This window comes from Phocoena phocoena, chromosome 5 (assembly GCF_963924675.1).
Source record: "Phocoena phocoena chromosome 5, mPhoPho1.1, whole genome shotgun sequence".
Classification (NCBI taxonomy): domain Eukaryota; kingdom Metazoa; phylum Chordata; class Mammalia; order Artiodactyla; family Phocoenidae; genus Phocoena; species Phocoena phocoena.
This window is the reverse complement of record NC_089223.1, coordinates 133,847,221-133,872,467: the sequence shown is the minus strand read 5'-3', so window position 1 is coordinate 133,872,467 and position 25,247 is coordinate 133,847,221. Positions and strand designations below refer to the sequence as shown.

Genomic DNA, 25,247 nt, shown 5'->3' with positions numbered 1-25,247 from the left:
CAATAGAATAAATATTGTATAATAGTTATACAAGCAAATATTATTAGTCTATTGTAATGAAACGAACAAAGCTAATCTATAGTGGTAGAAACCAGAAAAGTGGTTACCTTTACAGGAGGGTGGAGGAGATGATAATGATTGCAAAGGGCCTTGAGGGGACCTTCCAGGGTGCTAGAAATGTTGTATCTTTCGATCCCTTTGTCAGTTACCTAGGTGTATACATATGTAAAAATTTATCACTGTATACTAAGATTTGTTCACTTTACTGTTTGTGTGCCATATATACCTCTATGAAAAAGTTAAGAAATAAAAAAGAACTCTATAAATACTGCTTAATAGAAAAATGAATTGTGGGAGCTTTGGGTGCTGGAGATTTTCATCTTAGGTTATTTGTTTATAAAGTTTTTATGATTCTGAGTTTGATTTTAAATATTTAAAATTTCAAACTTTGGGTGATGATCATAAAATATATTAATGGTTTATAATTCATGGATGTCTTTTTAGGTTTTATCTCAACTTTGTTACTGAAGAAGTGGAAAATCCTGAAAAGTAAGTAGCCATAACTACTCTGAAATATTTATAAGGAATGAAGTGTAAGGTTGTATGGTTAAAAAAGTGGACCTAAAGAAGGAATTCAGTGAGGGCTAATTAGCTTTCTCACTATCATCATTCTCTTGGACAGTAAAACTTACTTGATTTTATCATAAATTAGATGTAAATAACTTTATTGTATATTCTACATCCAATATAAAATTGTCTGGTAAACTGAAAGCATAAAATAATAGAGTTGTATTTTAGGTAACTCATTTCATAAAAACATACATACAAATTAAAACGGAGTCTTGGATGTTCACAAACGTGTTATGAGATGTGAACTCTGAAAGTTGATTATTTCTAGTAATTCACGTGAGCTTTTTCAGAGCTATCCAATTAAAGGGAATAATGTAATTAATGAACAAGTAGTTATGAAAACCTATAAATAAGTGCAGAATATTCTAGGAACTTGTAAATTTGGGGAGCTGGGTGACTGCTTTTCCTTTTTGTTACTGGTAAAAATCATCCTTTTGATGATTAGGTGATTTGATGATGATTTATATAATGTTTCAGAATGAACTATTTTTAACCTAGAACTTTGGAAACTGAATTATTTTGATGATTTGTCTAAAAACTTGACTTTTTACAGGAAAATCACATAATCTACAGCCAGAAAAGGGAAATTTTAAGTAGCACAGTGTAAGATAAAGACAGAATTTTAGAGTTATTTAATTCATCTGACTTTTATGAAATATCTATACCATGTTCCAACTATGGTACACCATCTGACATGTTGAATAAGATGTATTCAGGATTCCATTGCCTAGTCATTGAGTCAAATGTGTAAACAAATAACTAACATGGTGTGATTGGTACCATAGTAGATTATTTTCCCCATTTGACAGAGACGAAAGGAGAAAATATTTATCTAGGGAGATGTTGCTTATATAGAGACTCAGATGATAAGTAGGTGTTCCTTAGGTAATTATAGGAGAGAGAGAGAGAGAGAGAGAGAGAGAGAGAGAGAGAGAGAGAGAGAGAGAGAGAGAGAGAGAGGGAGAGAGGGAGAGAGCGAAGGGAGAGGAAGGGACAAACTTCCAAGAAAGGGAAACAGGTGCAAAGGTGAGTCAGTATGAAGTAGCCTGGACTTCAGAGAACATGCTTAAGGGTTGACAGTTCAAATTAAGGTAGACTAAAATTCGGGCAGCAAGTATATTGGTAGCCGATTAGATCTGGCCAAGTACCAGAGTTGTCAGAATTTTGAATACGCAAACCAGTAATTGAGGTTCAAATAGTGTTTCATACTATCTGATTTAACCATTATGCAAATCACTATGTAATTTAAACATGTGAAATGGTTATTTTATTGAGAAATATGGTAAGTTTCTAGCAATGTTTTCAGATTTATACCTGGAATTGTGGTAGAGAACATACATTTACCGGGAACTAGTCCTTTCTAGCATGGCTCTGAAGTGATAAACTACATTATGACTCTAAATCCGCTGATCACAGAGATAAATGGGTTGCCCTGCCTTTTAATTTTTTGCACATAATTAGTGTGTAAGTGGCAATGAGGAGGAAAGACTCCTCTTACTAGATTTTATGTAAAGTATTTATTGAGTCTCCATTGTGTGAAAGAGATTACTACGGTTTATGGCTATCGTTTTTTTCGGGCCTCTCACTGTTGTGTCCTCTCCCGTTGCGGAGCACAGGCTCCGGACGCGCAGGCCCAGCGGCCACGGCTCACGGGCCCAGCCGCTCCGCGGCACGTGGGATCTTCCCGGACCGGGGCACGAACCCGCGTCCCCTGCATCGGCAGGCGGACTCTCAACCACTGCGCCACCAGGGAAGCCCTATGACTGTCTTTTTTTAAGTCTACAAACATTTTAAAGAGACCAATTACTAAAATCCAATATCAGAGAATATTTCTTATGAAAAGAGTGGCAAACTGTAGGTCTGTGGATGTGACCTATAATGGAACAGTTACATGGTACATCAGTGGCATGGAGATAGTTCATATTCTCATTGAATGTTATTTAATAATTTAAGCATAGATTTTGTTTTCAATATGTACAATTATACTATTTTGCATATTCAAACTATGCCATTATTAGCTTGATCTGAATTTCTGATGCATTCTGCCAGAGAGGTATGCCAGTTTAGGATTCTCTCCCTCTTTCTTCTTCTTAATTTAAGAGGCTTAGTTTCACACATTGATAATGTTTATGATCAAGATATACAAATACTAAATAACAGGGATGTGTTGATTCGGGGTTTGTTGTCCGCTGTTGCAAAGAAATCTCATCTCAAAAAGTGAGAAGAATAATAGCACCTACTTCACTGGGCTGTGGCAGTGAGTACGTAGATTAATGAGTGTTACTTTTTAATCTCTACATAATTGGTTGTTGCTACTATTACCATATCCTTATTTTAGGAGCAAGGTAAAATGTTACTCCCATCAGAGTGTTTCCTAGGTTTCAGGATCCTAAGCAATTCTCTTTCTTCAGTGTTTTAGAAAGAAAGGCAAAAAAATTTTCACACCATATTGAAGCCTGTTGTATAAGACTAAGATTGTTATCACTGGTTACACTGGATGAAATATTGTCATTTTCTGGAAATCGTGATTCTGCAAATTTCATGAAATATTCCTAGAATACTTTTAATTTTAAACTTATATTTTAAGCTCTTAAACTTAGGAACTTTTCAGGAGAGAGTACAAATCTCTAGATTTTTAGGTCAAGATAATGAGTAACCACAAAGACAACTGGAAGAAAGAAACCTCTGATACCTTTTGGTCCTTTTATGCTAGGTACTCAGATATGCAATGTTTGCATGGAGGAGTCTGTGTAAAACTCAGACAACACATTTATTTTCTCAAAATCAGAATATGAGAAATCTCCAAAATCCCCTTAATGGAAAGGAAAGGTCAAATTTGTACTATGTATTTATCAACCAAAGAAATCCAGGGTTTTGAGCAATTTATTCAATGTCTTAATTTTAAAAATAGCATTTCCCTGAAATGTTGACAATTTTCCCAGGTCTTTTAAAACTAAATCTTATTTTTTAAACGCAGAGAATGGTTTGGGAAATATCAATGATCGAATATTGAGAAGAGATGGTAAAATTATGTATGTGGACCTTGTCCAGATGTGTAATTTGTATTATTCTGTAGGGAGACCGGCTCCAAAATACCTTTAGATACAAGGGAGAATAATTATAATTCCATCTCCTTTGTGACGTGCCGAGATAAATGTGTTTGCGCCTCAGTCACGGGTGCATGTGTCCAGGTGCGTTGTAATGGGCAGCATTCAGCAGCTGGTGAAATGAATCATCAGCTGGAGATACAACCCTTTTTACTGTCCTCCTCCACCTAGGCAATAAAATTTCCCTAAAATTGTGACCTGATCGAAAAAGGGATCATTAATTTAGATCAGTGAAAACAGCACTGTGAGTTAGAATATATAGGATGTGGAATGAGGTTTCATGATCGCAATTGGCTACCCTTTACATATAATTTAATTTCAGCGGAAATCTTTCAAATTAGCTAACATTACTTTCTGGAATAATTTCTGAACTGCTATTACGAGTATGACTTACAGAACAGTTCCTTAATATCGTAACAAGTGGGAGATAAACTGGGAGATTAATGCAATCCGAAGAACTAGCTCGTGGCTTTTTCTGTTCTTAAGTTTCATCTATTCTTTAAAGCTTGTAAAGCACTAATCCTAAAAATTTGGGCAAAATTCCTGTTCTGTGATTACATTTGTAATGTTAAAAAACGTTCCCGTGGTCTGTCTTATAATTTGTGTTTTCTTCTCTAAGAGTGGCTTTGGATCTATGGGAGTAGTTACCCTTTACGAGGTATTTAACGTTTTTATTTGAAAACACAGCGATTATCATTGAAGTTTTATAGAAATGTAAAAGTATTTCATTGAATAATTATTTATAGCATGCTGACTGGCTCCACAAGCAATAAATATTAGAGTAAGAATAGTATTTTGAGGAGCACGTATATCCAAAGTTTGGACCATGAAGGTGATAGAATCCCAAGGAACATATGAATTTTAAAATGTTATTTTCCCCCCAAATGAAGTATGTAGTGGTAATAACTGCTAATGTGTACATTTGTTCTTAAAAATCAAAGGGTTTTTATTTGCAACTATAATGAGTTTTGCTTTATGACATGAATTTTGTGGCAGCCGTGCCACCGATCACTGTTCAGAAAGTTACACGGTGCGAAGAACCTATCACTGAGATGTATGATGTTTGTAATTCTGCTCTCAGATGGATAAATCATGTCTCATGTTCATGAAAGCCAAGAAGTGAATTGCTTTACTTTGACCTTGCGGGTCTGAGATTAGTCAGTCTGTCTATCAGACTCGTTCCAGCGTTCTTCTCACTTCATTTATTCCTTCTGTTCTGAATAGTTGGAAACACTAGACTTGAAGGAAGTCAGTAAACCTTGATATCATCCGTCATTGTTGAAGAGCAGGCTATCAACTCTCTGTGAATAATCAACTGTAATAGAAGGTTTAAATAATCAGGGTGTCATGTTTAATTAATACTTTGCCTGCTTTCAATTTATATTAATTGAAGCCTGAAAGTCATCACATCTTGCACCAATGATAACTTAGAAGAAGAGAAATTTGGTTTGGGAAAAATGCCCCAAAACCTTTAAGGTCTGTGATCGACCACAGGGGCTTATAAACGGTCCACTATCACATTACTTGCATTCCGTTCAGATGGTGCAGTCTTAAATTCATAGCATATATGTTTTAATCCTCACTGACTTATATTAAGCCAGAGTAAAGGCATTTATTAATAATATTTTACTGTTTTATAAGGCCTATTGCTTATAGGACATATACAACTGTTAACATGACTAAAAACACAGCAAAACAAAGCAATTTAAAGATCTTGCCCAAATGGGCCGTAGCACAGTTGCATGACAGAATATGAAAAGTTGACTTGAAGTCTTTGATCTTGCATATTGGCATTTTAAGGATGCAGTTTTCTATGAGAGGCAAATCTTCCGCTTTCTATGCTTTCTAGCTTCCTAATGCAACAGTTGCTAGAAAATAGCATATAATGTATACACGTGCAGATTACAGTAATATTATGTTTTGTGATCTTTTTGTTAAAAAGTAATGTTATCTGCTACATTCTTAGAATATTTTCAAACTGTCTTTTACAAATACTCAAGGGATATATGTTCTTAAGGTATGCAAACTCATTTTCACAGTTACCTCACTATAGATAAATGTTCTTAAGGTATGCAAACTCATTTTCACAGTTACCTCACTATAGATAAATGCAGATAGAAAAAAATAGGGATTATTAAGCAGAATTAATTTGCAAAAAGAATTTGCCAAATGAACTTCTTAGAAATGACGTCTCCTAACCAGGTTATTTGTAAAATTGAATTTATACCAAAATTTACAAAGATTTCTTTGGCAAAATGAGGCATCTCTTTATTAATGACAACAAGACATTGTTAGGATTATCTTAATATGTGACAGTGTTTCTCTTCAGTTGTTGAAATAATTGAAACCTAAATTAAAATCACTCTATTTTATGCATTTCTTCTGGAAATATATATATACGAAAAATCTGGTAAATCCATTTTTAAATATAGTGGTTGAGGCACTGAGGCAGACAAAAGATCAGAATTTGTCCAGATGACGCAGAGAAGAAATGATTCTATGTTCAGACAACAAGGTCACCAAGTTATTCTGCCTTCGTGCAGTTTGAGAATTTCTCACTGATGGAACATGAGGTTGATGTACCCTGGGATCAAAATGCTTGCATTTCTCAACTTCACATATGCATAAAAAATACGTCTGGCTCAAACACAGTTTGTTCCTGTAAGGCTGAAATGTCAAATAAGTGGTGCAGAAATTACAGGATTATGTTATAGTATTTTATCAGGCAGTAATCAAAGAAGACAGATATTAATCCTTCAAGTGCTTTGTGGAAGACATTTAGATATTTTTAAAAAAATTTTAAGGATTCTAACCCCATTATGAGGCAAAAATTTGAAGGTCAGTGCTTTTGACTGCTTTACGTCCTTTCACATTAGTTGTTTCTAAATTTGAATTTCAGCTTTATTGAAGTTCATGTTTTGAGTCTAGAATCATAAACTCGTGTTTTAGGAGCAATAATAGTGGCTGATTTAATTCTACCCTGTGTTTCTGATCTCATTAATTATCCGTAAAATATGAGACCACAAGTGAATAGAATCAAAGAACTTCAGAACTAGAGGAGGACCTTGGACGCTGTATAATCTAGCTTTTCACCAAATGCGCGAATCTCCTCCATAATATCTTTAAACAGATATAATTCATGTAAAATACAATGAGAAACTTACTAAAACCTCTTTGACTGGGCTACCAGTATTTTTTACCTGCATATGTTGATTATCAACCTGCTAATTTCTTTTTTTTCTACATCTTTATTGGAGTATAAATGCTTTACAATGTTCTGTTAGTTTCTGCTGTATAACAAAGTGAATCAGTTATACGTATACATATATCCCCATATCCCCTCCCTCTTGAGCCTTCCTCCCACCCTCCCTATTCCATCCCTCTAGGTCATCGCAAAGCTTCGAGCTGATCTCCCTGTGCTATGTGGCTGCTTCCCACTAGCCATCCATTTTATATTTGGTAGTGTATATATGTCAATGCTACGCTCTCACTTCATCCCAGCTTCCCCTTCCCCTCCATGCTCTCAAGTCCGTTCTCTACATCTACATCTTTGTTCCTACCCTGCCACTAGGTTCATCAGTGCCACTTTTAAAAATTCCATATATATGTATCAGCATACAGTGTTTGTTTTTCTCTTCCTAATGTACTTCACTCTGTATGACACATACTAGGACCATCCACCTCACTACAAATAACACAATTTCATTCCTTTCTATGGCTGAGTAATATTCCATTGTATACATGTGCCACATCTTCTTTATCCATTCATCTGTCGATGGACATTTAGGTTTCTTCCATGTCCTGGCTATTGTAAACAGAGCTGCAATGAACATTGGGGTGCATGTGTCTTTTTGAATTATGGTTTTCTCTGGGTATATGCCCAGTAGTGGGATTGCTGGATCATATGATAATTCTATTTTTAGTTTTTTAAGGAACCTCCATACTGTTCTCCATAGTGGCTGTATCAATTTACATTCCCACCAACAGTGCAAGAGGGTTCCCTTTTCTCCACACCCTCTCCAGCATTTATTGTTTATAGATTTTTTGATGATGGCCATTCTGACTGGTGAGGTGAAACCTCATTGTAGTTTTGATTTGCGTTTCTCTAATGATTAGTGATGTTGAACATCCTTTCATGTGTGTGTGGGTAATCTGTATATCTTCTTTGGAGAAATGTCTGTTTAGGTCTTCTGCCCATTTTTGGATTGGGTTGTTTGTTTTTGTGATATTGAGCTGCATGAGCTGCTTGTAAATCTTGGAGATTAATCCTTTGTCAGTTACTCCATTTGCAAATATTTTCTCCCATCCTGAGGGGTGTCTTTTCATCTTGTTTATGGTTTCCTTTGCTGTGCAAAAGCATTTAAGTTTCATTAGGTCCCATTTGTTTATTTTTGTTTTTATTTCCGTTTCTCTAGGAGGTGGGTCAAAAAGGATCTTGCTGTGATTTATGTCATAGGGTGTTCTGCCTATGTTTTCCTCTAAGAGTTTTATAGTGTCCGGCCTTACATTTAGGTCTTTAATCCATTTTGAGTTTATTTTTGTGTATGGTGTTAGGAAGTGTCCTAATTTCATTTTTTTACATGTAGGTGTCCAGTTTTCCCAGCACCACTTATTGAAGAGGCTGTCTTTTCTCCATTGTATATTCTTGCCTCCTTTGTCAAAGATAAGGTGACCATACATGTGTGGGTTTACCTCTGGGCTTTCTATCCTGTTCTGTTGATCTATATTTTTGTTTTTGTGCCGGTATCATAGTGTTTTGATTACTGTAGCTTTGCAGTATAGTCTGAAGTCCGGGAACCTGATTCCTCCAGCTCCGTTTCTCTTTCTCAAGATTGCTTTGGTTATTCGGTATCTTTTGTGTTTCCATACAAATTGTAAAATTTCTTGTTCTAGTTCTGTGAAAAATGCCATTGGTAATTTGATAGGGATTGCATTGAACCTGTAGATTGCTTTGGCTAGTATAGTCGTTTTCACAATATTGATTCTTCCAATCCAGGAGCATGGTATATCTCTCCATCTGTTTATGTTATCTATGATTTCTTTCATCAGTGTTTTATAGTTCTCTGAGTACCAGTCTTTTGCCTCCTTAGGTAGGTTTATTCCTAGGTATTTTATTCTTTTTATTGTGATGGTAAGTGGGATTGTTTCCTTAATTTTTCTTTCTGATATTTCATTGTTAGTGTATAGGAATGCAAGAGATTTCTGTGCATTAATTTTGTATACTGCAACCTTACCAAATTAATTAGTTCTAGTAGTTTTCTGCTGGCATCTTTAGGATTCTCTATGTATAGTATCATGTCATCAGCAAACCATGACAGTTTTACTTCTTTTTTTCCAATTTGTACTCCTTTAATTTCTCTTTCTTCTCTGATTGCCGTGGCTAGGACTTCCAAAACTATGTTGAATAAGAATGGCGAGAGTGGACATCCTTGTGTTGTTCCTGTTCTTAGAGGAAGTGCTTTCAGTTTTTCACCATTGTGAATGATGTTTGCTGTGGGTTTGTCATATATGGCTTTTATTATGTTGAGGTAGATTCCCTCTGTGCCCACTTTCTGGAGAGTTTTTATCATAAATGGGTATTGAATTTCATCAAAAGCTTTTTCTGCACCTATTGAGATGATCATATGGTTTTTATTCTTTAATTTGTTAATATGGTGTATCACATTGATTGTTTTGCATATATTGAAGAATCCTTGCATTCCTGGGATAAATCCCACTTGATCATGGTGTATGATCCTTTTAATGTGTTGTTGGATTCTGTTTGCTAGTATTTTGTTGAGGACTTTTGCATCTATGTTCCTCAGTGATATTAGTCTGTAATTTTCATTTTTTTGTGATATCTTTGTCTGGTTTTGGTATCAGGGTGATGGTGGTCTCATAGAATGAGTTTGGTAGTGTTCCTCCCTCCGCAATTTTTTGGAAGTGTTTGAGAAGGATAGGTGTTAGCTCTTCTCTGAATGTTTGATAGAATTGTCCTGTGAAGTCATGTGGTCCTAGACTTCTGTTTGTTGGAAGGTTTTTAATTACAGTTTCAATTTCATTACCTGTGATTGGTCTGTGTATATTTTCTAATTCCTCCTGGTTCGATCTTGGAAGCTTGTACTTTTCCAAGAATTTGTCCTTTTCTTCCAGGTTGTACATTTTATTGGCATATAGTTGCTTGAAGTAGTCTCTTATCATCTTTTGTATTTCTGCAGTGTCAGTTGTAATCTCTCCTTATTCATTTCTAATTTTATTGATTTGAGTCTTGTCCCTCTTTTTCTTGATGAGTGTGGCTAATGGTTTATCAATTTTGTTTGTCTTCTCAAAGAACCAGCTTTTAGTTTTATTGATCTTTGCTATTGTCTTCTTTGTTTTTATTTCATTTATTTCTGCTCTGATCTTTATGATTTCTTTCCATCTACTAACTTAGGGTTTTCTTTGTTCTTTTTTTTTTTAGTTGCTTTAGGTGTAAGGTTAGGTTGTTTATTTGAGATATTTCTTGTTTCTTGAGGTGAGCTTGAATTGCTATGAACTTCCCTCTTGAAACTGCTTTTGCTGCATCCCATACGTCTTGGATCATTGTGTTTTTGTTGTCATTTGTTTTCAGGTATTTTTTGATTTCCTCAGTGATCTCTGGGTTATTTAGCAGTGCACTGTTTAGCCTCCATGTATTTGTGTTTTTTACTCTTTTTCTTCCTGTAGTTGATTTCTAATCTCATAGTGTTGAGGTTGGAAAAGATGCTTGATAAGATTTCAGTTTTCTTAACTTTTCCAAGGCTTGATTTGTGACCCAGATGTGATCTATCCTGGAGAACGTTCTGTGTGCACTTGAGAAGAAAGTGTATTCTTCACTTTAGTGTGAAATGTCCTGAAAATATCAATTAAGTCTATCTGGTCTATTGTGTCATTTAAATCTTGTGTTTCTTTATTTATTTTCTGTCTGGATGATCTGTTTCTTGGTGTTAGTGGGGTATTAAAATCCCCCACTATTATCATGTTACAGTCACTTTCTCCTTTTATGGCTGTTAGCATTTGCCTTATGTATTGAGGTTGCTCCTACTGTTGGGTGCATAAATATGTATAATTGTTATGGTTTCTTCTTGTATTTGTTCCTTGATCATTATGTAATGTCCTTCCTTATCTCTTTATTTTAAAGTCTATTTTATCTGATATGAGTATTGCTACTCCCAACTTTCTCGTGACTTCCATTTGCATGGAATATCTTTTTCCATCACCTCACTTTCAGTCTGTAGGTGTCCCTAGGTCTGAAGTGGGTCTCTTGTAGACAGCATATATAAGGGTCTTGTTTTTTATCCATTCAGCCAGTCTGTGTCTTTTGGTTGGAGCATTTAATATATTTACATTCAAGGTGAATATTGATATGTGTGTTTCTGTTACCATTTTCTTAATTGATTTGGGTTTGTTTTTGTGAGTCTTTTTCTTTCCTTGTGTTTCCGGCTTAGAGAAGTTCCTTTAGCATTTGTTGTAAAGCTGGTTTGGTGGTGCTGAATTCTCATAGCTTCTGCTTGTCTGTAAAGCCTTTGAATTCTCCATTGAATCTGTGAGATCCTTGTCAAGTAGAGTAATCTTGGTTGTGGGTTTTTCCCTTTCATCACTTTAAATATGTCCTGCCCCTCCCTTCTGACTGGTAGAGTTTCTGCTGAAAGATCAGCTGTTAACCTTATGGGGATTCCCTTGTATGTTACTTATTGCTTTTCCCTTGCTGCTTTTAATATTTTTTCTTTGTATTTAATTTTTGATAGTTTGATTAATATGTGTCTCAGCATGTTCCTCTTTGGGTTTATCATGTATGGGACTCTCTGTGCTTCCTGGACTTGATTGACTAGTTCCTTTCCCATGTTAGGGAAGTTTTCCACTATAGTCTCTTCAAATATTTTCTCAGACCCTTTCTTTTTCTCTTCTTCTTCTGGGACCCCTGTAATTCGAATGTTGGTGTGTTTACTGTTGTCCCAGAGGTCTCTGAGACTGTCCTCAATTCTTTTCATCCTTTTTTCTTTATTCTGTTCCCCAGCAGTTATTTCCACCATTTTATCTTCCAGGTCACTTATCCGTTCTTCTGCCTCAGTTATTCTGCTACTGATTCCTTCTAGAGTATTTTTAATTTCAGTTACTGTGTTGTTCATCATTGTTTGTTTGCTCTTTAGTTCTTCTAGATCCTTGTTAAATGTTTCTTATATTTTCTCCATTCCGTTTCCAAGATTTTGGATCATCTTTCCTATCATTACTCTGAATTCTTTTTCAGGTAGGTTGCCTATTTCGTCTTCGTTTATTTGGTCTCGTAGGTTTTTACCTTGATCTTTAGTCTGTAACATATTTTTTTTGTCGTTTCTTTTCTTTTTTTGATGGTTAGGGTTGTATTCCTGTGTTACTGGTTGTTTGGCCTGAGGCGTCCAGCACTGGAGTTTACAGGTAGTTGGATAGAGCCAGTTCTTAGTGCCAAGATGAGGACCTCCGGGAGGCCTCAGTCTGATTAATATTCCCAGGGACCTGAGGTTCTCTGTTAGTCCAGTGGTTTGGACTCGGAGCTCCTACCACAGGAGCTTGGGCCCGACCTCCAGCCCGGGAACCAAGATCCCGCAAGCCAAATGACGTGGAAAAAAGGAAAAGAAAAAAAAGAGCAGTACAATAACAGAGAATAAAAAAGAAAATAAAATTAGAAAGATAAAAAATATATTAGGAAAAATAAAAATATAATTGAAACAACTGCAACAAGGTAAAACAAAACCACACAGAAAAAAAGAAAAAGGGGAACAAGCCAAAAGGAGCAGAACAATAACAAAGTATAAAGAATGAAATAAAATTAGAAAAATAAAAGATTTATTAGAAAAAAATAAAAATATAAATGAATCAACAACAATGAATCAATAGCAAGGTAAAAGAGAATCCCAATCTAAAAGAGGAAAAAAGAAAAAAAAAATCTTTGGCTGTGGGGGGTGGAGTTTAGGCAGGGGTGGAAGTTAAGCAGGGGTGGGGTTTCGGGTGGGACAGGATCTAGGCGGGGGGTGGGGGGGTGGGGGTGGGGGTGGGGTTGTAGTCTCAGGACCCATGTAGCCGGAAAAGGCCCTGGGGGGTGGGGCCTAGGAAGGGCGATGTTCAAGCGTGGGGGCAGGGCCCCCTGCTTAAGACCTGCCCGGAAGCGGAGAGGCAGCACGTCCAAAGGGGGGCCTCGAGTGTGGAGTTGCAGAGTTTGGAGGTAAGGCCCTGGGTGAGGCTGTGTGGGTGGGGTTTAGGCCCAGAGCGTTGGAGGGGGGTCTGGGTGGGGGGGCGTGTCTCCGAGTGTAGAGGGCCCTGGGTGGGGGTGTAGGGGCGGGGCTTGGGCTCTCGGCAGGAGGGAGGCTCCGAGGGCAGAGGATTATGCTGTGGACCCCAACAGTCTGCCCCGTGCCTAAGTGGACAGGAAAGCGCTGGCTGTGTTCCCCTCTGTTCCTCCATGCCCCCTCACCCCCAGTTCTCCCCCAGGGTCTCCCCGGTCCCCGCTGGAACCCTAACCGTGCGTGGGTCCCACTGAGTGTAGGAACTCCTCCCCTCCCCCAGCCGCCCCTCAGGGGTCCCGGTCCCAGAGGTCCGGCCTTTACTTTTGCTCCCCCTTCCCTCCGTCCCACTCCCTCAGGACCTGCACGGCTGGAGGGGCCTTGGTGGGCAGAGGATCAGACCTGGGATCTCAGCAGATTCCTGGGGGCCCAAGTGGGCAGGGGAAACCTGGCCACACTCCCTTTGGACCCTCTGACCTCTCAGTGGTTCCCCAATTTACCCCTTCAGGCGTGGGATCCCTACCCCACCCCAGCCACCCCTCAGGGGCGCCAGTCCCGTCCTACCTCCACTTCTCCTCCCCCTTCACTCCCCCTACGCCCCACGTCCTACCCAGTCGCTGGGGGTTCCTCCCGTCCCCTTAGGTGTCTGTGGTTCTCCACTGGTGCCTGGTGGGTGCCCTAGTTGTGCTGCGAGGTGATTCGCAGAGATGCGAATTCCGTGTCCTCCTAGTACACCATCTTGACTCCGCCCCCCAACCTGCTAATTTCTGTAACCATTTCAAACTTTGATAAATTGTTGGCTGGCTGGCATACATAGGGTGATCCAAATGTCTTGACTAAATAGGCACAACCCAAATGTCATTTAATTTCTCATGCACCAGAGGTTGCAGAGTTAGAATCCTCTTATCTGAAAGGAAGTACCTCCTGCAATTAGAAGTAAAAAGTCAGTCATGAGATTGTCTCCCGCTTTTGGGTTCACACTTTAGTAGGTCCCCTCATCCATATGCTGCTTTATGCAAATAAGCTACCCTTCTCTCTTCCTGAATTGGAAAGTTAATGATTGTACCCAGCAGGCAGCTCATAACTAAATTTTACATCCTGGGTTATAATTGGTGAAAAACTTCTTAGACCCCCTAATATCTAGCTCGTGGACTGCTGCGTGGTATTCATTCATTCATGAAAGAGTGTCGTTTAAGATTCTCACAAAAATAGAATAATATCCCACATTGCTCCTTATGGGCAGAGACAAGATGCGTCTAGGCCGTTATCTGTGTGCTCGCCATGCACTGAAGTAATTTTGATAATTTAGTTCTAGTCATATTCAAACAGCGACTCAGCCTACCGACCAGCTCAGGAAAATGAGCCACTTTGGAATTCGCATAGGTGCAAGCTAAAGCCGTATTACCGATAATGTAAACATCTAAAATGAACGCAGTGAAGTTGAGACTTGCCAGGAAAGCAACATTTTCCTTCACTTTTGTGAACTCTAAAAACACTTACTGAGTCTTTGAAAATAGCGCTTGTTCAGAAAATAAACATTCTAATGCTGTCTCCTCTTCACTAGATGTTTGACCTTGGGTAGACCTCTAAATGCTTCTGAATCTTTGTTTACCCCTTTGAAATAGAGGGTCATAATCCCTATATTGCAGTTTTCATGGGGTTTTGAGGATAAAGTATGGGAAAATCAGAAACGTTCATGAGCCTGACAAGTAATATACAGACCCATCTGCAACCCAAACCTGTGTTCTTCAAAGATCAGAATATTTCATGATCTTTGGAAAAAACGAGAGGATTAGCATAATTGTTTTATGGACGGGCCTGCCTTTTCAACACACATGGCTTGTTAATCAATTTGAAAAGTTCTGCACAGTCAGCAAAGTACCCGATTATCGGTCGTTAGAAGGTTCAGAAGACGATGAGAACTGCTTTTTATTTAATAGTCTCTAACCTCCCTCAGGTTACGCATCATAATCAGGGTGAATTTCTTGGCAGGTTTTTTTTCCCTTCTGAACCAGTATTTGCATAGCCACACCCATACCGCCTACGTCACACTGTCGGCCAGTGGTGCTGCTATAATGGATGGACTATTTGTACTTCCGCTTCAGTCACCTATTTTTAGGCTCACTGTCTTACCAAGAAACTCCTTTATGAAGTCTGACGAACAAGGTCTTGATCTGAGTGGCTGGTATCATGTATTGAAATTGTTATTTTTATTTCCAGGAAAGAAGCTATAGAATTGGTACACAACAGGAGAATGCGAGTGTTAGTTTAGGCCCAAATGATTTTTTTTTAATGAATTTCTGTCTAATTTAAAAATGCATCATTAAAAATATAAATGATACTTGTTATCTGAGTAAGAGATGGATGACGGGGTAGCACTTCATTATTTTTGAAAATATGGTGTGTGTTATTTGCATTCTTCAGTTGAGAAAGTGCATAGAAGTGAATTCACTCCTCATGGCCATGTAATTAGTACGTGAGGAAATTAGGATTATAATCCATGTTAGACATGACGCATGGACTGTTTGTCTGGCTCCAGAGATCTTCTTTTCTTTTTCTTTTTTTTATTAAAGTATAATCAATTTACAATGTTGTGTTAGTTTCTGGTATACGGCAAAGTGATTCACTTATACATATGCATATGTATATATGTATGTGTGTGTGTATATATATATATTCTTTTTCATATTCTTTCCCATTATGGTTTATTATAGGATATTGAATGTAGTTCCCTGTGCTCTATAGTAGGACCCTGATGTTTATCCATTCCGTATATCACAGTCTGCATCTGCTAATCCCAAACTCCCACTCCATCCCTCCAATCGCCACCCACCCGTGCCGCCCTGGCAACCAAACGTCTGTTCTCTGAATCTGTGAATCTGTTTCTGTTTCATAGAGAAGTTCGTTTGTGTCATATTTTAGATTCCAAGTATAAGTGATAGCATGTGGTACTTTTCTCTTTCGGACTTACTTTGCTTGATACGATCACCTCTAGATCCATCCATCAGAGCTCTTTCCAAATGCCAGTTGTTCTTTTTGGGAGGCAGAGCAGAAATGATCCATGGGTATGCAAGGTGGTGTAACGGCTGACTAAGGAAGTAACTTGGCTGTGGAAGAGGAAGTTGGGAGAAGGGCAGAACCTAGAAAGGTAGACTAGAGAAGTAAAGGCATCTCAGATAGGGGATGGGCGTGCACAAAGCCGTGGAGCTGTTCAGTGGTTTCAGGGAAAACTCTGTAGACTGCTGTAGCTAAAGCAAAAGATTATGAAGAGGAATAGAAGACACGGGGATAATTAAGATGTGGGTGCTGGTGTGGGGTGAGCCTTAGCTTCCATTACAGGAGTTTAGGAACTGATCCGGGAGCCCGTGGGATGGGACGGGTGCAGGTGTGTTGTATGTTTTTGGTGTATGTGAAGCAGTGCTTGGGGAAGATGACCCCAGTGGCACAATCAGTGGATTTTCTTTTTGTGACATATATACAGTTTAAAGAGAGTTACCGTCCAAGAAGTCACATTTCAATCTTTTATAAGTTTATTTTTAATTAAAGCAAGTATCTCAGAAAACGTAATTGTTTCCTGTACTTGAACCATTGCTGGAGTCAGACACGGTGACAAATTACGTGGCAGAAAATTCTAGGAAATAGCACCATAATCTCTACACTGTCCTAGCTTAAAGATATGGACTAAACAAACTGCTCAGAGAAAAGGAGTAAGTCAACACAGGCTTCACATAACTCTCCGAAAATATACAGAGTTGTCTTTTTTTGAATGAATGAATGAAGAAGGTGGTATCATTTATTCTCCATGCCAGTAGAAGAGCAAGTGAGATTAAATGAGAAGAGAGCTCATTTTAGAATAAAATTTATATGCAAATATTCAGGTTGAAAAGGGAGAGACCATTGCCTAAGTTTGCTTCTAGTTCTGTAATATAAAGTTTCCCTTTTTAGGTTAGTAAATATATAGGAATCAATGTGGGGAAGCATATACTACATCACAGGTCTATATTATTGGGGAGGGTATCACATGCTAGGAAGATAAAGGAAATCCAAAAATCCTTAGTTAGATTTTTAAGGTCAAAGAGTTTTGAAATATTTTAAATAAGATGTGTTATAAAAGCTTACATTCAAACATTTGATATTCCAGGGGAAGGGGGCATAAGGAGGTGAGGAAAATAGCTATGCCAGTACAGGACAAGAGTTGTGCTGGGAGGTAATTGGCACTGCCAGCCACAGTGAGATTCACACTGGTGTTGTAGAAAGAGCTCTGAACTTGGAGTAAGTGAGTAAGGTTCTAGTTCCGCTTCTGAAAATATTTAATTTTGTGACGTTAGCTACATCCTTTATCCCCTCTGAGCTGCTGATTTTTCATCTGCAGAAAAGGAATGGTAGAGTAGCAAATTCTGAGTTTTCTGTCAACTCTAGTATGTTCTATCATTCTTGTAGATGACACACCAAGTACCTGGTTTGACAAGTAGAAGATATTTTGGGAGCATGGCGTAAGGGATGAAACTTATAAGATCTATCTCAGGAAGAAAAAGTGTCAAGTACACAGACACAGAGAAGGGGATTCTGTGACCAGTTTCTAGATTTCATGATGATTTGGAGATCAGACAGGACTAAAGTTTTTCGAGTTATTTCAGAAAATGGTAAGAAATTTGGATGGACAAATGAGGGAGTGGGGATAAAGCCAGATTGGCACCTCTCTATGTGGAAACTTAATTATTAGATCTGAAGATCTAGGGTTAGTCCAAGTTGTGGAATCTGATGCAGTGGGGTGACCCTAAGTACAGGATCTTATGATATGTGGCGTGTTCCAGGAGGAATATAGATGCTAATGCACTTGTTAGGGTGATCGGTAATCTCTGATGATGAATCCTAGATCCTGTTTACTATTTTTATCATATATGCCTACAGAAGGTATAAAATGGTCTATAAAGTGGTACAGGACGTTCCTAGTAACCTTTTACTGTGTTTATTTTTCTCAAGAGTCTAAGCCTATATTATGAGGGAATTACTCATGCAGGGAGGTATCTTCTCTGATAGATCTACTACTTTAAGCATAAGACATTTCCAATAATCCAATTAGAATTATTGATTTATTTATAATTTTATACCGCCTACCTAAAGAATGAGAGAGAGAGAGAGAGAGAGAGAGAGAGAGAGGGAGAGAGAGAGTTAGAAAGAGAGAGAGATTTTGGTAATAACTTTCAAGAGTGTATATGCATTCCTTTGCCCAGCTGTTAAGTGGGTATTCTAATGCTTACCTTGCAGAGTTTTGGTGAGAATTAGAAATAATATACTGACGTGTCTGACATTATTTTGCTCGTAATAGATGCTTATTTAATGGTAGTCAACTTTTTATTTTTGTCATCAAACATCATGTCATTAGCTCCTTTGTAATCCGATAGGGCTTATCAGATCAGGATTTGTAAACTTGGGCAAAGTATTTCTCTTCTGTCCTGCTTAAGTGTTGGGTTTGCGATCCATTATGACAAGGTAAAAGACACACTTTCTGAAACACCTTGCCATGGGAGGCAGAAATTATCTCAGTCTCAGAGTTAGGCATTTCTAATCTTTGAATTTGGAGGTTGTTTTCCAAAAACATATAGTATTTCATTCATTTTCTAAGGAGACCAGCTCATAGCTTTTAAAAATCAAATGATTTTCCCAACTGACTGTTCACTAGTGTGCCATATTCTAAGTTTCCTCTTTTCTTGTATTCTCTCTCTTTCTTAAAATTTTAGATATGGAGCAAATAGAACTGCCCAAAGCTTAACAGTAATCAATACCAATGCAAATTAGTTGAGAATGCAGTGATGAAATACAAAGGCCACTGTTTTACATGGTGAGATATACAATATTATATGGAAGATAGTTTATGAAATTAAATCTATAGCATAGCACTCAAATATTTCATAATATGTGAAAAAGTAAGGCTTATAATATATAGTCATATATCATAAAATGAGAAAGAGACTAAAGATTGTAATTCATGGCTTTATAAACAGTCATTTCTAGAACCTGGTAGGTTACCCATCACACAGTGCTTTTTACAGGCATCTCATGTCCCACCTCATCCAAAGTGTCTCACCTGTTGGCCTTTCAGGATGCCATTTTTTCTTCCTCCCCAACATTCTACCATCATGGTCATTCTCTCATGGATATATCGCAAAGGATGTAATAATGTCTCTAAAGGTCTAAATTGTTTCAATTTTCATGTTACCTCTGTGTACAAATACTTCTCCACCCATTTACCTTCTTCCATTCACACATTGGCATTGGGGTGGCCTAGTTTATTAGACTAACTCACTGTCACAGTTAACAACACAACGAACTTGACCTTGGGAAAATAAATCACAAAGGCCTGGGGTGTTAGAATTGGAAGGGAAGTGGCCGTCACATTTTACAACCCTTTCTTTGTAAAGATCAAAGAATCAAAGTCATAGAGATAGATTAATTTGTCTATATTTACGAGTTAAAACCCTGAACCCTTTCCAGTCCTCTTTCTAAATACTTAATGTTGTTTGAACACACATCTAAGAGAGATGGCTAGGGCGAGCTCGTAGCCTTGAAATTAGCTGGGAGGAGAATGTAATCATTTGGAGTGACCTGTACGTCATTTGAGAAGACCACAAAACTGCTTTTAAAAAATGTGTAAAAGCATTGACATTTGCCTGCATTCGACTTTCTACAACTGTTGTTCACACACATAATGGAAGAGGTCCCAGGCTAACTTGAATTAAGTATTCTATTCCAGGTCGTTTATCGAAGGTCTTTTAGTTACAAGATTAAAACAGAAATTTGATGATTAGGAAATGCTAAAATGTTAGGCTCTTCTCAGGAAATAGTTGCTTTTTATTTTCTCTAACATCTTTACAGAGAGACTGCTTCTTAAAATGGTTCTGCTGTCTCTGGGGGAGGGGACAACATTTAATTTCCCTGTCTTGATATTGTCAAACAATCAAAATCTCCCTTCCTGTATTCTGGCCCGAGGCGGGCAAAAGAGAAATTGAGACAGAAGATGCCATTAATTTTTTTTTTTTTTAGCCAGAAAATGACAAAAGAAATGAATGAGATAGATAGCAAGAGGAGGTCATGATTCTAAAAGACTGTTTTGTAGCTGCTCAGGGTCTGATGGAGGAAAGGTTAAATGTGTTTTAAATGTATGTGTTTAGCTATTTGATCCCCATAGTGCCGTGTACTCTTGCCGAGGATGGAGGGGTGGAGCAAGTAGCAAAGGTGGGGGGAAAGCAGCTGCAAATTGAACTCAGCGATGTCTCTGTCTGGGCCACGAAGCTATTTGTCTTGCTGCCAAGCCACAGCCTGAACTCTGAACGGCAGCGAACGAGAGAGCTTCTGCTTGGATATGTAGGTGCTTTCAAACCGTCAAGTTTATGATGCATGTCAGTAACTAAACGGAGCGGCAGTTTCCTGTTCTCTAAAAGATAGTGTTAATTCTGTTCCTGCTGTTGCCATTTCTATAGCAACTCCTCCCAAAAGTCCCTCACCTCTCAGCCTGGCCTCACAACTCCACATGGCTGATCCAGGGGGCACCTAGGAGCACAAGATATCCTGGTTATTTCATTCTCATATTTCTCCTGACAGACACACATTGCTTATTCCATTTTTTAAATGGCTAGGACACAATTCTCCATCTCTAGTTGTAGTCAAATGATTTAGTCGAGAGATAGAAAGGAAAATCACTTTCTATGGCTTCTGTACCCTACCAGGAAAAGTCAAAGTAAAACTTTATGATTTTCAGTATTTTCAATAACAATATGTAGCCTTTCCCCCTTTCTCTTAATAATACTAGATGATCAAATTTTAGAATATTCAAAAATATGTAGAAGAGGGCTTCCCTGGTGGCGCAGTGGTCGAGAGTCCGCCTGCCCATGCAGGGGACACGGGTTCGTGCCCCGGTCCGGGAAGATCCCACATGCCGCGGAGCGGCTGGGCCCGTGAGCCATGGCCGCTGAGCCTGCGCGTCTGGAGCCTGTGCTCCGCAACAGGAGAGGCCACAACAGTGAGACGCCTGCGTACTGCAAAAAGAAAAAAAAGAAAAAGAATATTTAATCAGTGTGTGTCATTATTAACAAAAATCTTTGTTAACTGAAAGCAAAAATTATACCTCATTTGCAGTTTTTTTTTTTTTTTTTTTTTTTTTTTTTTATGCGTTACGCGGGCCTCTCACTGCTGTGGCCTCTCCCGTTGCGGAGGACAGGCTCCGGACGCGCAGGCTCAGCGGCCATGGCTCACGGGCCCAGCCGCTCCGCGGCACGTGGGATCCTCCCAGACCGGGGCACGAACCCGTGTCCCCTGCATCGGCAGGGGGACTCTCAACCACTGCGCCACCAGGGAAGCCCTCATTTGCAGTTTTTGATCACGCATGAGGCTTAATACTTCTCCCATGTCTAGTAGCTGTGTGTGGATGCCATTTGGGGGCATGAATATTCACAATTCAGCAGAATTCTTTGTATATCATGGGCACTTATTCTTTTCTTTTTCTTTTTCTTTTGTGGTACATGGGCCTCTCACTGTTGTGGCCTCTCCCATTGCGGAGCACAGGCTCCGGACGCGCGGCCATGGCTCACGGGCCCAGCCACTCCGTGGCATGTGGGATCCTCCTGGACCCGGGGCACGAACCCGCATCCCCTGCAACGACAGGCAGACTCTCAACCACTGCGCCACCAGGGAAGCCCTTATTCTTTATATCCTATATTTTTTGTAAACATTTCATCAGTTTTTCATGTAATTAAATTTTTCTTTATGATTCAGCTTATAGAACTTTAAATTTAAATATAGTAATTAATAAGTTAGATATTTAAATTTAACTACTACATTTAAATGTAACCATTAAAAAATTTTTCCATATATTGCTTTTATACCATAAATCTTTCTACATCCCTAGATCATTTAAATCTCACTCATATTTTATTTGTTTGTTTTTCCCTGATTTCTTTTCTCATTAAACTTCACGGGCCTAGCCGCTCCGCGGCACGTGGGATCTTCCAGGACTGGGGCACAAACCCGTGTCCCCTGCATCGGCAGGTGGACTCTCAACCACTGCGCCACCAGGGAAGCCCTCCCATTAAACTTTTAATCTTATCTGGAGTGGATTTCTTTGAGTGTGATCCATCCAGTGTAAGCTCTTGATTTCCCCCCAAATTTCCCAATATCCCATCATTTATTGAAGTCATAATGCCACTTAGCTTATGGTATTTACTTAATTTATAATACTTACTACACATCATATTATGTATTAAGTTTTTATGTCATATACTAGATTTTATTTCAAGGTAATCTATTCTGCTCCACTTATCTTTCTATTGATATATCAGCCAATTACTATACAATTTTTATTATTAAAAGTTTTAATACTTTTTAATCTGGAGGGAAAGGTAGCCTTAAGTATTGTTCTTTTTCTCTAAATAAATCAACGTTGAGTATAACTTATTCGTATGAAGGCAGTTTTTACTCTCAGCTTTTCATGCATAGGAAGAGAATCTATACAGTGCTTTGAAATTTAAAGCTCATAGTTTTTCAGATTATCTTGGTAGTATTATCTCATAATCTGTATCGTATAAAGATATATTCTTCATATATGACTAAATCCTTTGTACTCCAGAAATTTCTTTTGCTGTGTACTATGGTTAATTGTTGACTCCTGTATATTGGTTATATCATGGTTAATTGGTTTCTTCTTTTACTTCTATCAGATTTTAAAAATACTAACTAAAGTAACCTACAAGGTATCTTCTGATAATATTAGTCTTACTTTTTTCCCCTTTCAGCCTTTCTTTTTTAACCTCTGAGCTCTACTAATGAAGCACTTTTATAATGATTTTCTATTTTCCAGAATATTTTTAAACAAAATACCAAATGCCAAAATATTAGTGGAAATATCAATGGAAACATGCAAAAAATTATTTCTTTACGGTCCTTGTAATTGGTGCAACTGCCCTGTAAGGGGTTAAATATCAATGAATTTAATTATTATGTATGTATCCAAATAGTTGAGTTTATATTCCTGAGAAATAATCCTTTGCTACATAGATTATTAACATGGTAATAAACACAATTCCTAAGCAACATACATTGGACAGTAGAAGTTTTTTCCTTGATATCCTTCTTATGATTGAACCAAACATCTGTTGGAAAATATTTGAATCATGTTTTATGCATCTCTTAGACATTTGCTACTTTTCTTACAAAATGAGAATGGCAATATTGGATTATGTCATTTCTAGCATTTGTTTTCTCATGCTGTTTCCAATTCATCTGGTATATTCCAAATGTATGCACAGAAATCAACTCAAGACACAATTGTGTTGCTCTCTCGATCGAATAGTCAATCGAGAACCTCAGTGCTTTGACCAAGAGTGAGTCAGCTGCTATTGTGTATTTAGAAATGAGTCTCCCTTGTGCCCTTTTCCTTCCTCAATGACGTCATTTTAGTCTGTGTTCCATTTCCATTGGCTTCTCCCCCCAGGTTGTGAGGCCTGATCCCTTCCGTGGTTCGGACACCCTGTTTGTTTGTACTGTTGATTCCCTGCCGATGGCTGCCAGCTGACTGTGCCGTGCTGTGTTTGTTCGTGTTTTATGGGGAGATGTTCATGTGCGGCTGCTGCGTTTGGTATTAAATCTGAGATGAACTTCAGGAGGTTTCCTGATTCTTATTAAAAATGATTTTGGCTAGGGGCCATGTTATCCTGTTCATAAGTCAGGTGTTCTCAGAGATTTAATAATTTAGAATTCACATGAGGTTTTGGTGGAATAAACATTCCTTTTCTCTGTTAAAGCTGCCTCTTAACCTTTTATTTCCTTTTTCCTCTTCGCTGCTTCCAGTTATTTATTTTTTTAAAGTCTTCTTTTGGGAGGTTTGTACAGATTTATCTCAAAGCTATGAAGATAATGTAAAAGGAAGAGTCAAAACGATAGCTTAGTTTGGTTGAAGTGATTTAAATTTGGTAAGTTTTGTGAGTCTTTTCACCACTATTATAAACGCACTTCTGTTTTACTTATTTTAATCCCAAGTTATATTTTCCAAAGTAGTTATCTTCTCTCCCTGTTTTAATGAACTATTTCTTTTAGAACATGTCCTACAAATAAAATAAAACATGTCTTACAAATAAAAGGTTGATAAGAAAGCAAAAAATAAATAGATAAATAAATAACAGAGGCCAAAGAGGTCAGGAGCTCTTTCCATGTGTGATTACAAGCTAATAAAAAGCAGAACTTATCCTTAAGGGTGGCAAACAGTTCTGACAACTCCTCTCAAAAATATTTGCCCTAGGGCTTCCCTGGTGGCGCAGTTGTTGAGAGTCTGCCTGCCAATGCAGGGGACACGGGTTTGTGCCCCGGTCCGGGAAGATCCCACATGCCCCGGAGCGGCTGGGCCCGTGAGCCATGGCCGCTGAGCCTGCGCGTCCGGAGCCTGTGGTCCGCAACGGGAGAGGCCACAACAGTGAGAGGCCCGCATACCGAAAAAAAAAAAAAAAAAAATTTGCCCTAGAGATTTAGAGGATATATTTTCAGACCACATTACGTGCTCACTTGAATATCCTTAATTTCTCCATAGAATTTGGTGAGTATGAATATGTAAAGATATTTGAGAAGACTGTTGAAGTTAGAAAATGTTTGGTTTTGTTTTCCTCACATTAAAAATAGTAGAGAATGAGGAGTACAGGGGTTGTGGGGCATACTTAGAAAAGGAGGGGAGATTTCTCTGAGGAGGAGACTTTTGATTTAAGCCTCAGCGAAAGGAATGAGTTGATCACATGAAGAACCGGAGCAGGGAGCCCATGTCTTATCCTGTTTGAATTTTAGATTCCACGAGCAAGTGAGTTTTCGTTTGTAGTTGATGTCTGTATCACTTTACTTACAATAATGTCTAGCATAAAGAAGATATTTGATAAACAGAGGTGAAATGAAATTTTTGTAAAGGACTCTGATAAAGGACAATATCCTTAATAATATTACTACAGATGTCCTCCTAAAATTCATATGAGTTTTAAAAATATATTTGCAATACAGTTTTGATAAAAACTAAAGGCAGAAAATATGAGTGTCTGTGATAATATGGTCCATATAATGTGGCACCCAGAGGTCTGACCTGATCTACAGACACTGTTTTAGAATCTGGAAGGATGGACAGACCACTTGTCCTTTATATTTTAATTTTTTTAAAACATCTTTATTGGAGTATAATTGCTTTACAATGGTGTGTTAGTTTATGCTTTATAACAAAGTGAATCAGCTT

At 38.1% G+C, this 25,247-nt stretch overlaps 1 protein-coding gene across 1 annotated transcript in view; it reads left to right on the top strand.

The window, feature by feature from the left end:
* The window catches only part of SLC7A11 (solute carrier family 7 member 11), an 85,244-nt gene that overhangs the window by 26,625 nt on the left and 33,372 nt on the right, over positions 1–25,247 (top strand). Inside the window, exon 6 of the mRNA XM_065877755.1 lies at positions 505–549. Within this exon, the coding sequence (XP_065733827.1) occupies positions 505–549 (45 nt within the window). The remainder of the gene's footprint in view (positions 1–504; positions 550–25,247) is intronic.